The sequence below is a fragment of the Thermobia domestica genome, chromosome 9 (assembly GCF_964235325.1).
Source record: "Thermobia domestica chromosome 9, izTheDome1.hap1.1, whole genome shotgun sequence".
Lineage (NCBI taxonomy): Eukaryota > Metazoa > Arthropoda > Insecta > Zygentoma > Lepismatidae > Thermobia > Thermobia domestica.
In genome coordinates, this window is record NC_137462.1 from 162,509,330 (window position 1) to 162,522,447 (window position 13,118).

General features: G+C 35.1%; 1 protein-coding gene across 4 annotated transcripts in view; it reads left to right on the forward strand.

Moving 5' to 3' along the window:
* LOC145695158 (uncharacterized) overlaps positions 1 to 5,485 on the forward strand; it is a 14,247-nt gene extending 8,762 nt beyond the window's left edge. For all 4 annotated transcript variants that reach the window (XM_081772103.1, XM_081772104.1, XM_081772105.1 and 1 more), the window contains 3 exons: positions 1 to 93; positions 1,298 to 1,394; positions 5,359 to 5,485. The exon at positions 1 to 93 is cut by the window's left edge and continues 82 nt beyond it. In XM_081772103.1, coding sequence (XP_081628229.1) covers positions 1 to 93; positions 1,298 to 1,394; positions 5,359 to 5,422 — 254 coding nt within the window. In that variant the 3' untranslated portion in view covers positions 5,423 to 5,485. The remainder of the gene's footprint in view (positions 94 to 1,297; positions 1,395 to 5,358) is intronic.
* The last annotated feature ends 7,633 nt before the right edge of the window (positions 5,486 to 13,118 follow it).

Sequence of the window (13,118 nt, forward strand, 5' to 3'; positions counted from 1 at the left end):
GCAATGGAATTCTCCTACTCTGGCAGGAAACCAAGGATCGTGAAGCAAAAAAGCATACCTTTGGGTCCAACCAAATGTGCAATAAGATCAACAGTAAGTTGATTTGAAAAGTTGTACTGAAATATTTAACTTATTTTATTTATTTATGCTAGTAACCATACAAAATTCCAGTTTGCTAATTATTAAGTCTTACTTCTTTCGTACTGGACGTGTGTTCTCATATTAGTATGTCCCAAGCAATCAGAAGTAATTCTTCATGAATAAAGTATGCTTTGAGTACTTTAGGATTCTTTTACTGTCAAGTAGTAAAATATGTAAATGTGTTCACCCTTACTGGGTGAATATAACATCTGTGTAGAATGTATAGGAAATTCAATAACTGATCCAACACTCTATGTTGTAAACAAAGCTTTACTGGCAAAGTACATATTTAAGCAAATCTTTGCTTGAAAAAGCATTCAAAAGAATTTGTAAGGTGTACGGAAAATCTAAAACCAAATAAAATTCCAAGGTAGGAATGATTCCAGGGCTAAATAAAGTCAATAGTGTCAACGAATTTAAATTGAAGTACAGTGTAGGAATCACTACTGTGAAGTATAATTTTGCACCAGACTTTTCGTGTATACCTGTAAATTTGATACTGTCTACCACACGAATATAACTTTGTTGGGTTGGCAACACTGTTAGTCTGGTAGTATTACATAGTATGCCAAACTGTCTCCCCTGCCGATATTTTAAAGGTGCAAAATTTCAGAGCTCTTTGTCTAACACTGGAACGCAGATAAAACACTAGAAGAACATAGCTTTCGAAGTTACCGTAATTCCAGTATAAAAAGAGAAAAGTTGCAGGCTTTCAAGACGGCGAATAGTCAAACTTTCGTCTTTCTGTCGTCTTCATCTTTCAATTTTTCGTGACAACGAAGTTAGCCAAAACCTAATGTGTTTTTTGTAGTGTTATTTAAGGTGACTTTAAACGTTGACTCTAAACCATATCACCACTAAGGGCACCGGAAGAAAGTCTTGTTACACTTTAACTTTTCCATTATATAATATACCAAAAGTGTGGTGGAAGATAACTTTCTATAGTACCCTTACCTAAAAATCACAAAATAGGGGCCTAGCTTAGGTGACTTGAAAAATAATATAGGAATTAGTTTCAGCTCTAGGTATCCATGTTTACAAACCATACCATAATTCCGTAAAGCTATTTAAGAGGGAAATTTATTTCAAATGACATTTGTTTTTTTAAAGAATAAAAATCGCTAGTATTTGCTTCAAATTCTATCTTTCTTTTCAGCTGCTGTTCGTAAGATGTACACCGTCGCAACAGAAGAAACGGTGAAGGAAGTATTGGGTGTTTGGCTGCAGCAGGCGGAGCCTAGACTACTGCGTAGGTAAGTATAGTTTTACCTATTTTCCTTACAATCACGAGAGAGATCGGAAAGTTCTTACCATCACTAAATAAGCTAGGGATCTGCAACTTAGTCCATGGACGCGTTCTTCTCTACATATACGTTTTGTATTCACTACATTTCTCACATCTATAGGTCACTAGATCAATATCATATGCATAGAATTCTGTGGATTTGGAGGAAAAAGAGATTTCCACCGTTTCAATGCCTCTTACTTTCCCAGACCCCAAGATATGAACATCTTATTATAATAATTGTAATCCTTCCCTTTTTCTTCCTTTTAGGATATGTATCATAAAACGCTTTTGTAAAAATTTTAAATGAGAAGTTACTTCCATATTTCAAATCTTAAAAGATTTAGAGATACCGACATTTTATTAGAATAATTGTAATCCCTACCTTTTTTTTCTCCTCTCCACATCGTTTCTTTCCCTTTTTACTAGCATGTCAAAAAAGAAAAAAAGGGCCGAAACACGTGGCAAAGTATTTTAAATGAGAATTGGAAATACTGAACTTCAAATCTCTCACCTTAAGGGATTAAATACTTTACTATAATAATTATAATCCCCATCCATTTTTCTTTCCACCCCCCGTTCTTACCTCCGAGGCATATTTCAAAAGCGCTTAAATTCTTATCTACTTATTTTAAATAATATGAAAATACCTAATTTCATTTTTCAAACCTTCATAAATTCAGATTTCGACATCTTATGATAATTGTAATCCTCATTCCTTTTCTTTTCTTTCTCACCTTTTTTTTCTTTTTTCCTTTGTACTAAAATATCAAAAACCGCTTAAATATGTCAAATTATTTGAAATGAGACATCCGAATATCAAATTTCAAGTCTGTAACCTTAAGGAATTCGGAGATATGGTCATATTTTAAAAATACGTTCCACACCTATTTTCTTCCCCTTCCTGTCGAATTTGCAAAAATCCTTCCTTAGTGGTATCCTACGTAACAAATCCCATGTACTGTCCATCTTTAACTTGTCTATCTTAAGCGATTTGGTCTGTGCAAAGATCGGTCGGTCACTCAATCACTTAGGTCTTTGTATTTTATATAGCGAGATGAGTTCATTTTTACGCACTCATGTATTAGTACACAGTGAAATGAGATGAAATGTTTACCTTGTATGTATTTATTATTTTATTATCCCTTATAATTTAGCAACTTGCCTGTTACTTTCCTCGGAGGATGGAAATTTTAACTAAAATCGAGATTCATTACTGTTTACATTTTTATTTTCTTGTCTTCTGGAAGAAAGTACCTCTGTTAATTTTATTTTTTGATTACTCCTATCTGCTGAATGAAATCTTTTTTTTTTTTTTTTTTTTTTTTTAAGAATAACTTTTATTCCTTGATTAATTTTGGTGTTGATTACTTCTTTTCTATACTGCAGGAAATTTCATTTTTTGAAAACTGTGATGTCAGAGTAATAGAGAGATAGGCACTTACTGTTATATTTGCCTTCTAAAAACATTTCCTACCTGCTGCATGAAAAACAGAAAGCAACTAACCTCTTTTTTTCTTGACTAATTTTAGTGTTATTTTACATCTTTTCTATCTACTGAACGAACTCATCTCATGAGAGAAAAACTACAATACCACCCTCTTTCTTGATTGATTAGAGTTAATTACTTCTTTTCTATACTAAATGAAACCATCTTACATTCTGGAAAACTCTGCAATGCCATTGTAATAGAGAAATATGCAATTGCAGAATCTTCCAGACGATAAGATTATTTCGTTTAGTATAGAAACAAGCAATAAAGTACTATAATTAATTAAGATACAGATGGTATTGTAGTTTTTTTTTTCCTTCTCAGAAGATACAGTTTCATTCAGGAGATAGAAAAGAAGTAAAATAACATTAAAACTAATCAAGAAACAGTTTTTTTTCCTAGAAGATAAAGACTTCAGCAGTTAGAAAATTTTATTAAAAGACAAAATAATAGTAAATGCACATTTTTCTCTTACAAAGACATTCCCGAGTTTTCGGGAAGATAAGACTTCATTCAGTATGAAAAAGAAGTAATCAACACTAAAATTGAACAAGAAATAAAGGTTAATGTTTTATCCACAAGATAAAGACTTCATTCAGCAGTGGCAGCAATAAAAAAATAAATTTAAAAAAGTAAGAGTAGTTTTTTCCCCCCAAAGACAAAAAGATTTCAATAAGATGGAGCACGCCAAAGTATGCGTATGCGTAAACACTCGAACAACAAATTACCAGGAAAATAAATAGGGAGACATAGGTCTTAAAATGCATTCAGAATTTGACTGGATTGAAGTAAATGAAGTGATTTTCCTGCCTTGTGCCATGTACACTGAGAAATGTTTCTGCTTTCAAAGATGGGATATAAAGAACTAGGTCGATAGGTCGCAGGAGTATTTATTACTTCTCTATAATGAATTGTGAAACGACGCTAATGACTCCGATACGACGTTCCATGAATATGGGTCAAATAAACTTAGTGTTACGTTTACGGTAATGAGTCATCCCTTCTTCATTTGATATGTATGATGAAGGCGATATGCATGTCTTCCTATGAGTGATTCTTGTGTTTTGAAAGAATGAAACGTTGCAAAGATGTATTCCTCCGCTGTAAGGCTCAGGATTAAAATCCGTTTGTTTTACTGTCACAAATAATTCCAGTGAATTGTTGTTCAACACCTCTTTACGTATTAGTCACCAGTAACTTTTTTATTTTTTATTTTTAAAGAGAAATATTTCATTGAACCTCTAAGGTATGTTCCAAACTCGTTGCAAAATTGTACGAAGTTGTCCGTGTACACGGTGCCTACTTTAGTAAATTCTACACTTTTCCTGTGAATTGCGAACTATACTTTCCCATGCGTTCTGTTGTACGTGACGCAGGATAACGCCTTGTAAGTCATCATCTGTCATTTATGTTGCTCCGTGAAGAATACAAGGTATATAGGTTCACACACTTATGACCTATCTTTCCTGTGAATCGTGAGATCAGATTGCATTTCATACAAGGCATGGAGAAAAAATTACAGAAATAAGTAAATATTTGTTCTTCCATCTCTCAGTGATTTCTTATATCAGTGATTACTTCGTTTGTTTTTCGTAACGCCGTGCTTATACAACAGTACCGAGTGAGTCAATATGACATTTTCTGGATTTATCTCAATTGATGCTCTCACAGAACAATGCACATTTTCAGCTAGGAAATTAAAAAAAAAAAACTTTACTGAAAATTTACTGGCACTAGAACATTGAAATAGGTAAAGTGAATAAATACCATGCAGTGGTACCAGTGATGAAACGAGTAACATACTTCGTGACTCGTAATCCCGAAGTAGTCAGATCCCTGACCCTGTATGACCCAGACAGATTCGTGCGATCCCGAGACGACTTAATATCAGACTGTGGGAGAGTATGTTGTAATTGTAACAAACGCGATTCTTTCCTTTCAAGTGTTTCTTATGAGTGATCGTCAAAATTTAATCAAATAAGGCTATAAAACGTAAAATGTAGAATATAAGGGATGCCGCTAAACCGAAAGAGTGTTTGGGTAATGTTTGTGTATAGTAGTGTTTAAAATTACTTTATTAATTTTTAGTATGGGAAGATGAATTATATTGTATTTGACATAGTCAAGACACTTTGAATAAGAAGTGTCACACTACAAATCTAACATCTCAATAGGTGAGCTCGATTAGGGAATATTAATTCACTATAAAAAATTCTACCGTAATGCTATAGAGATCATATTTGGAGTGCTTCCAAGCCATGGATCACCAGATGTGAGAAACGAGTGCCAGACTCTGTTGCCTTGTGTGGCACTTACTTCAAAGAATAATAATGTATTTTAATGAGAGCGTATTTATAAGGTAAACAATATGAATGTTTTCTTTTAACTGTGCAATCAATTACATGTTTTTCAGTACGTATTTATGATCGTTATTTTGCAGAGAACGAAGAAATTCAAAACCTGTAGTGGAAGGTCACACCGTTGAAGTTGAGGAACCCAATTAAGGAAATAAGTTAGAAATAATACAAAATATGTAAATAAGTTCAATAAATAACATTGTAATACAAGCTGATTGTTTTCATGGAACCTTATATCAGTTATTGCGTAGAATGTAGGGATAATTTATTTCAATTATGTAGCAGCAGGATGCGAAATCATAACAGTTATGATCGGGGAGAGATAAATAAATAAGTAAAAAAAAAAAAATGCACTGGAAAGTTTTGAAATGAAGATTTCATATATTAAACATCCAAAATTATTGATATATGTAAGGTTAGGGATAATGCTTATCCACTAGGTTGTCCACTAACTGCACAGATTTACTGTAAATAGTTTGTATACTTCTGACAGTGTCGATGTCACCTTATCTCTCCAGTAAATTATTGAGGATGAATTTTCTTCCAAAATTTTGAATTGTGGGAATGGCCATCCTCAGTATTTCGCACCCTGTGTAGCAGTGGTTCTAGGATTTAATTTATATTTCTTTCTTTCCTGAAATCTGATAATTTAAAAGTTTGCTTAGCCCTTGACGGTTGTCTAGTGGTGTACGTCTTTGGTGCGCCTAGGGTCGTGGTCGATTCCCAGTGGAAGACCTTACAAACACTGAACGCATTACTGTTCGGATTCTACAGGTCAGTGTCTCATGTAAAACTTCGTGCTGAAACGGGACGCTCAACTTCAACATCAAACTGTGGTTAATGGTAAACTAATTGGATGCTGATCTGCCAGGTCGCATAGTATATTCACCAAGGAACTCAGGAAAAGTGTTGCTTTCTATGTTAAGATAAGATACTAATCTCAATAGACTGGAGTATGGCGTATATATTCAACACCAATGTTGTGTGAGACATGGATTTATAATTTAACATGATATTTCAATAATGTTACTCAACAGAAATAAACCTGAACCTCGTGCTGCAAAGACGCATAATGGACGAAGGAAAGAAGCATAATACAGATTGTGAAAGTATACATTATTTTGCTTTCATTTTGACCGAACACAACTATTCTTTTTCAGAACATTGCTTATGTAGTTTTAACAGTTCTTTCGTCGTCACCTTTACGTTTATTTTTGCAGGATTGTTGTCTATATGAGGTTGATTTCATTTTGTATAAGGTTTGATGTGAGGCCCAGTATTGTCAACCTTGATACAGATTTGTTTCTGCACGTGAGAAAATGATTCATCTGGTTGGCGTCATGTATAATGTTTGATGTGAAGGTTAGTATAATGTTCAGTGTGTAAGTTACATAAATGATGGTGTGTGTTTTTTTGCCATCTGAGGGTGTTTGGATATTGCCACCACTTTATTGGCATTCTTTTAAAAATATTGCAGAAACCATAGCTTACTACTATGTTTACTATTAATAGCAAGTATGGTATGGTTTCCCCTATATATATTTAAAATAATGCCAATAAAGTGATGGCAATATCTAAGCACCTCAGATGGCAAAAGAATACACACCATCATTTATGTAACTTACACATTGAACATTATACTAACCTTCACATCAAACATTATACATGTCGCCAAGCAGATGAATCATTTTCTCACGTGCAGAAATAAATTTGTATCAAGCTTTACTGAGAAGCTTGCAATAAACGAGACATATTAAGCATGTGCTAAACTTGAAGTGGACAGCTTGAAATAAGCTTGAGGTGACAAGCCTGTAGCAAGCATTATGTACCAAGTTTGAAATAAACTTGAGGTAACAAGCCTATAGCAAGCATTATGTACCAAGTTTGAAATAGACTTGAGGTAACAAGCCTGTAGCAAGCATTACGTACCAAGTTTGAAATAAACTTGAGGTAACAAGCCTGTAGCAAGCATTATGTGCCAAGTTTGAAATAGACTTGAGGTAACAAGCCTGTAGCATGCTTTATGTAACAAGTTTGCAATAAGCTTGAGCTGACAAGCTTGAAACAATCTTACAGTATAAGCCTACAATATGCTTGTCGCCTGTCAACTTCGTCGCTTGAATCAGCCTTGATATACGCTTAGAGACTTGTCGTAACAAGCTTGGGACAAGCTTATATCCTTGTCACGACAAGCTTAAATCATGCTTGTGGCAAGCTGTTTCTGCTATCTGGGCTACTACAATGGAGTTTTAATTTATGCTATTTAATTATGAAAAAAATAAATGATATAAAATACAATGTCACAGAGTCACTACTGCAACAGAGTGTTCAGAATATGTAAAGGAGACTTATCCTAAGGTAACCATTTTTATAAGCGAATTTCCCTTTTTCTTAATTGTTTTGAAAGTGCCAAATGAAATTATTCATTTAAGACGGAGATAGGAACTTTAGTAAATAAACCCTTAATTAAAAGTAACGAAATACATGCTTCAGACTTTTTGGAAACTCAGCTCCTAAGGAAGAAAAAAAAACTAAAATATTTAAATTTATTTTTCTTTATTCAGCAAATGCACAATATTTGGATAGCCTAAGTTGAAGGTGTGCTTTTTTGGTACACATTCTATTAATTAAGAATACATTATTCAAGACTTTCAAAAAAATCCATATTTGAAGGAGAAAATGATAAGTTCTACAATATTCAATTTCCGGTATTACATTTATTCCATATTATTTTTCCCTTACTCAGAAGGACATTTTAGTTAGTATTATCGTAATTTAGCAACCATTTATAGTGTTATACAATAATTTCCCTTGCCGCAGTTCATCATTTCATGTTTTGCTTTTGGAGGGGGCAAGATTCTCCGATATAGATAGAGTTTCACGTTTTGCATTAGTATATTATACCTTTGATTAAAATGCATATTGGTAAAGTTCTTCCTTTGAAGGGGTATAGAGCTAGGTTAAGTAAATAGAGTCCGGAATCGACGCCCACTACCGGTTCATTATAAAATCTTCTAACACAATAGCAGTATTTAGAGAAGTACTATAATATAAATTTTTGTAATGAGAGGTAGAAAAGGAGTAGCCCTAGACAGGATATCTACAGAGTTCGGGGCAAGCTAAGTAGAGTGGCGTAGGAATCCCCAATGCTCCGCAGCAAGGAGTGAGGTGTTAAAAGTCACAGAGCCCCGAAGCAGGCTAAGTAACTGAGGTGGGGATCTCGACAGAGTTCCGAGCAAGCTAAGCCAAGTGAAAGGGTAGCCTAGAGTCCCGCAGTAGACTAGATGCTTTGAGGTTGGGTTAGAGCTCCACGAAAGCTAGAGGAGGGGAGATGAATCGCCGCAGACTGGTGACTGTTCGTTGAGTCTTCTTCATTATATAGACGCCAGTGTTGCCACAGTCCTCGCTCTGGAGTGGGCTGAAAAATAGTACCAAATTGAAAGAAAAAGGGCTGAATTCATTATTTTAAGCCAGTGAAATACATCGCTTTATAACACGAAACTAAAAGAGGTAATGTTCTAGACACACACCCTCTTCCAAGAGTCCAAATCAAGAAAGTGTTCATTTTAAAAATTACTTTTTAAAAACATCCAAATAAGAGGACCCTGAACAATCGTGGAAGTAGATGAAACTTTTTGCACGTAGGAAGTATAACAGAAGCCGTAAATTCACAGGGAAAACAGTTATGATATTCGGTATGTATTGTAAGGAAACCAAACGCGCCTCTATTTCAAAGTGACCAAAAAACCAAAACGGTATTATGGCCATATATGAAAAATATATGAAACAAGGAACAAATCAATAATCACTGTGTGTAAACAGTTATGTTATAATAAAATATTAAAATATAAATTATTGCACCTTATTCTCGCGAATTTCACGATAGAAGGAGAACAATAGACACACGAAGTTTGTAGCGTTATGCGATGCAACGTCACACAATGATTGCTTAACAGCATTTTTTAAGAGACCAAGACACAAGTAACGTGAAATGTATGAAAAGTTTTACTGCCACTTTTGAAAATGTGACAAATATTTGATAAATGGTGCTGAATTAAATAGAATTGTACCAACTTTTTCACAAAAAGGGGCTGAAAGTACCAGCGTGGTACCAACGGGCCGATGAATGACAAAAAGGGCTGAATTTGGTACAATTGTACCAAGTGTGGCAACAGTGATAGACGCTACGGGTGGCGGTGACGCTGCTGCTCCCATGTTGTCATGTGACTTGTAGGTGGTGCTGGTGTTCCGTCGTCTGCTTCTTGTAGTAATCTAACGTGAGGTGTAGTACTTCATCGTAAATATTACCTGACCAGGATAGCAGTGCGGTTTTGGGATGATGGCGCTGCTGCTGTGTTTACATCAGTTTACTGGCAAGCGCGGGGGACAGGGGAACGGAGAGTTTCACTCCGCAGTGTATCCAACGGTTTCCAAAAGTTGCAGTTTGGATGTTATGCATAGCCTAATCTCTTTCCGCTTAATAAAGAACACCGTAAATTATGTGGTTGTAGTGAATCATTCCTGCAATAATGCAGATGTATTGTGAATAGTGATATATGAATGGAAATTACCAATTTAAGAACAACATAGCACAATTGACAATTCAGTGAGCTTCTACCGTGTATTAAGCAGATTGTATAAAAATTGATTACGTTTTATTCGATGTCATTATAAAACAGGAGCAGCCTGTAAAACTCTGCTCGCTAGTTTTTTCGCAAGTTAATATACAGGGTGTAATTTTGTGGATTTTTTTTTTTTTTTTGCTTGTTACTTAAGATGTTCTGCAAATAACTTCAATAACTTTTGAAACTGTTTGTTTTAACTTGAGCCAGGGGCGGATCCAGGCTGAATGTTTGGGGGCCGGTCGTTCGAAGTCAAATCAAGGTAAGAGTGTATTGCAAAAAAAAAAAAAAAAAAAAAAAAAACTTTAGAAAAGGAGAAGTAGCTATTGTGTGCAATTTCTAGAACAGAAATGGCCACCTGCGATTCCTAAGGTGGACATTTTTTTGAGCAAGAACGCCAATGTAAGTAATTTCTTGCAATTTATTGCTTTATTTGACTTAGCAACGTAAAACAAAAAAAGTAAGGCCTATCTATTTTAAGTTTTATTTTACATTTATAATACAGAGGTGAAAATTCTTAGGTTTTATTTTTAAAATAAAAAAATCCTACTCTGGGGAGGCAATCGCCCCGATCGCCCCGCCCCCTGGATCTGCCCCTGATTTGAACATATGCGTGCAGTGGTTTATTACGAACAGGACAAAAAGAACTGTGATAGATTGATTACAAGTAATCCGGTTAGAAACACTGTTGCTTGAATTTTAGTTCCAAAACCGGCCGCCCACACTTGTTCGCTGGTCAGGTAATACATATAGTTGATGTTTTCAAACAGGAGCACGTGTGATTGTTTATAAACACAAGCAAGCGATACATTATAATATACATTTCAAATTCAGGGGTCAATGTTCCATCTGTTCTTTCCAAATGACAATTCTGCATGTTCGAAATACTAAATAAATATTTTTCAGGATTAACAACTTTCCATATTGCTTTCTGTTCAAGAGTATATATTAGAATGTTCTGTATTGGGATTTAGCGTCCCAAGAAGTTTGCAACTCACGCATTCTAATACTATTTTCCATTTTACTTTCATGTAAATCAAGCTTAGAATACGTCTATTAGGATGCTGCAGTGAATATCTATTATAATTTCACAACAGAAAAAGACCATAAAATGTAACAGCGTTAAATGCGTACGCTCTCTCTAAATACCTGTGTGCTGAACAGGGTTGCAAATTATTTATATCTACGATTTACATAGCAGCAATTATTTAGTTTTATATATAATTATCGAACACAGTATATTTAATAATAATAAGAATATAAACGAACACATTGAGATATTTCGTTATTTCATTCCTTCGATTGTATGTCCTGGCTAAACGTTTTACAGGAAAGAAAATACCACGATATTATGTAACCTTAATTCTTTTAATAGTTTTAATTAAGAACAACAATCAACTTCAAGATCTTTGAGTCACATGAACATAGTGTACTGAAATTTGAAGAAGGCATGCATTTTTAGAAGAGTCAATATTAAAATCTTTCTTTCAGTTTCCGGATTACTATTAAGATGCGTAATTGTTATTTGAATATTATGAAACATCAATATTATCTTGTATTTTTAAAAAATAAATTGCTATTTCTGTCAAAAAGTGATGTTACGAATTTACTTTCTTTTTAATGTCTTAACGAATATGCTCTGAGGCTAAGTCGATGATGAAAAAATAAATATGAAATCTTTTAGTTTAACCTCTCACAGTTATGCCCTTTAGTCTAAGAGAGATGGATAATTAAGGGAAGTGAATGATGATGGAAGAGTAGGTGGAATGCGAACGTGGAAGGAAACGGGAGTACCTCGAGAGAACCCACTGCCACAATATTGCCACCAGAAACTTACTTAGTCGGGAATCGAACCAGGAACCCTACGCACCAGAGTCAAGCTCTCTACCACTGATTTGAAGTGCTTCCCCAGTCGGTGATGATAACACAGGGCCGCATAGGTTCTGTTGTTTTTATAATTTTGGGTGTTTTATATGTATTTGAACATGCTGAAACCGAAACTGGCACTAGTTTTCTCATATCACGTAAGAATTTCTTACAATTCACGATTTATATATGTTGATTGCGGTATGCATGTTTAAGCGTAATTCAACTAATTGACGCTAGATGTCACAAGTACGTGGTGAAATTATCCAGGCGGTAATAAAAATGAATGTGTTTTAAATGTAAGGAAATTTAATTTATTTAAATTAACTAAAATTTTGCCTGCATGAATATTTAAAATATTTCTATATCAAACCTTGTTATCTCATTTCAAATAAATTTCATATTTAGTTGCCGCAAATCTTAGATGTGCTTCAATAGTATGAAATGTTAATATCTTAGGCTAGTTTCTCAACTTCGAGCCTAACTCTTCTTGTAGTTAGTTACTGTACTAAGCAGTGATCAAGTATTGTAGACGTACTTGTGAGAACGGTACAGATACGCTACTTAGGAGTCTGACAGAAGATCCTCGTCTTCTGGAGGGCTTTTTCTAAATTTTTTGAAGGTCATTGTTTACAGTCATACTCTGACCAACTCGTCTGTCTTTTGTAGCACTTATTCGAACGGGGTGCTCTTCGACTATATACTACCCACAGCTGAGTATTTGTTTCCATTGCCTTGATCCCCTTGGGTCATGCATCGGTTACCGGGGATGGTTGTGCCTCCCACCAGTAACTCCTCGGAAGAAACAGGAAGGGATCCTCGCAGGAACCGGCGCGGTCGACCATTATCAGAAAGTAGTGCCGAATCTGTAGACAAACGCTCTCGATCCCGCTCACCTGCTTACATACAGAAAACACCTGTACAAGCAGAACCAATGCAATGCACTACAGATATGTCGCCGCCATCGACATCTACTTCTGGAATGCAGCCAAACTTTATTGCATCTCTCACACGACCAAAGATACATTCCTTTTTGCTTACCGATTACGACAGCAAGTACAGCAATAGCCGTCATATCTTTAATCAAATAATTAAATACCTTCCTCGCGCCAGTGTCAAAGAGATTGTGTTTACCAGGAATGGCATTATTATTAAATCTGATGATGAAAGCTTCGGTATCACGCTTCGTAACAAAGCCAGCTACGAAATATTCGGAAAAAATGCCAAGCTTACCAATCTCAGTACTAAGATCAAACAAAAACCACCTCCCTCTCGTTCACCGATGATGTCTGTTGTCATTCGAGGCGTTCTGCCAGACATAACTGCGAAGAAGTCTTAGAGGAGCTTAAAGCCGA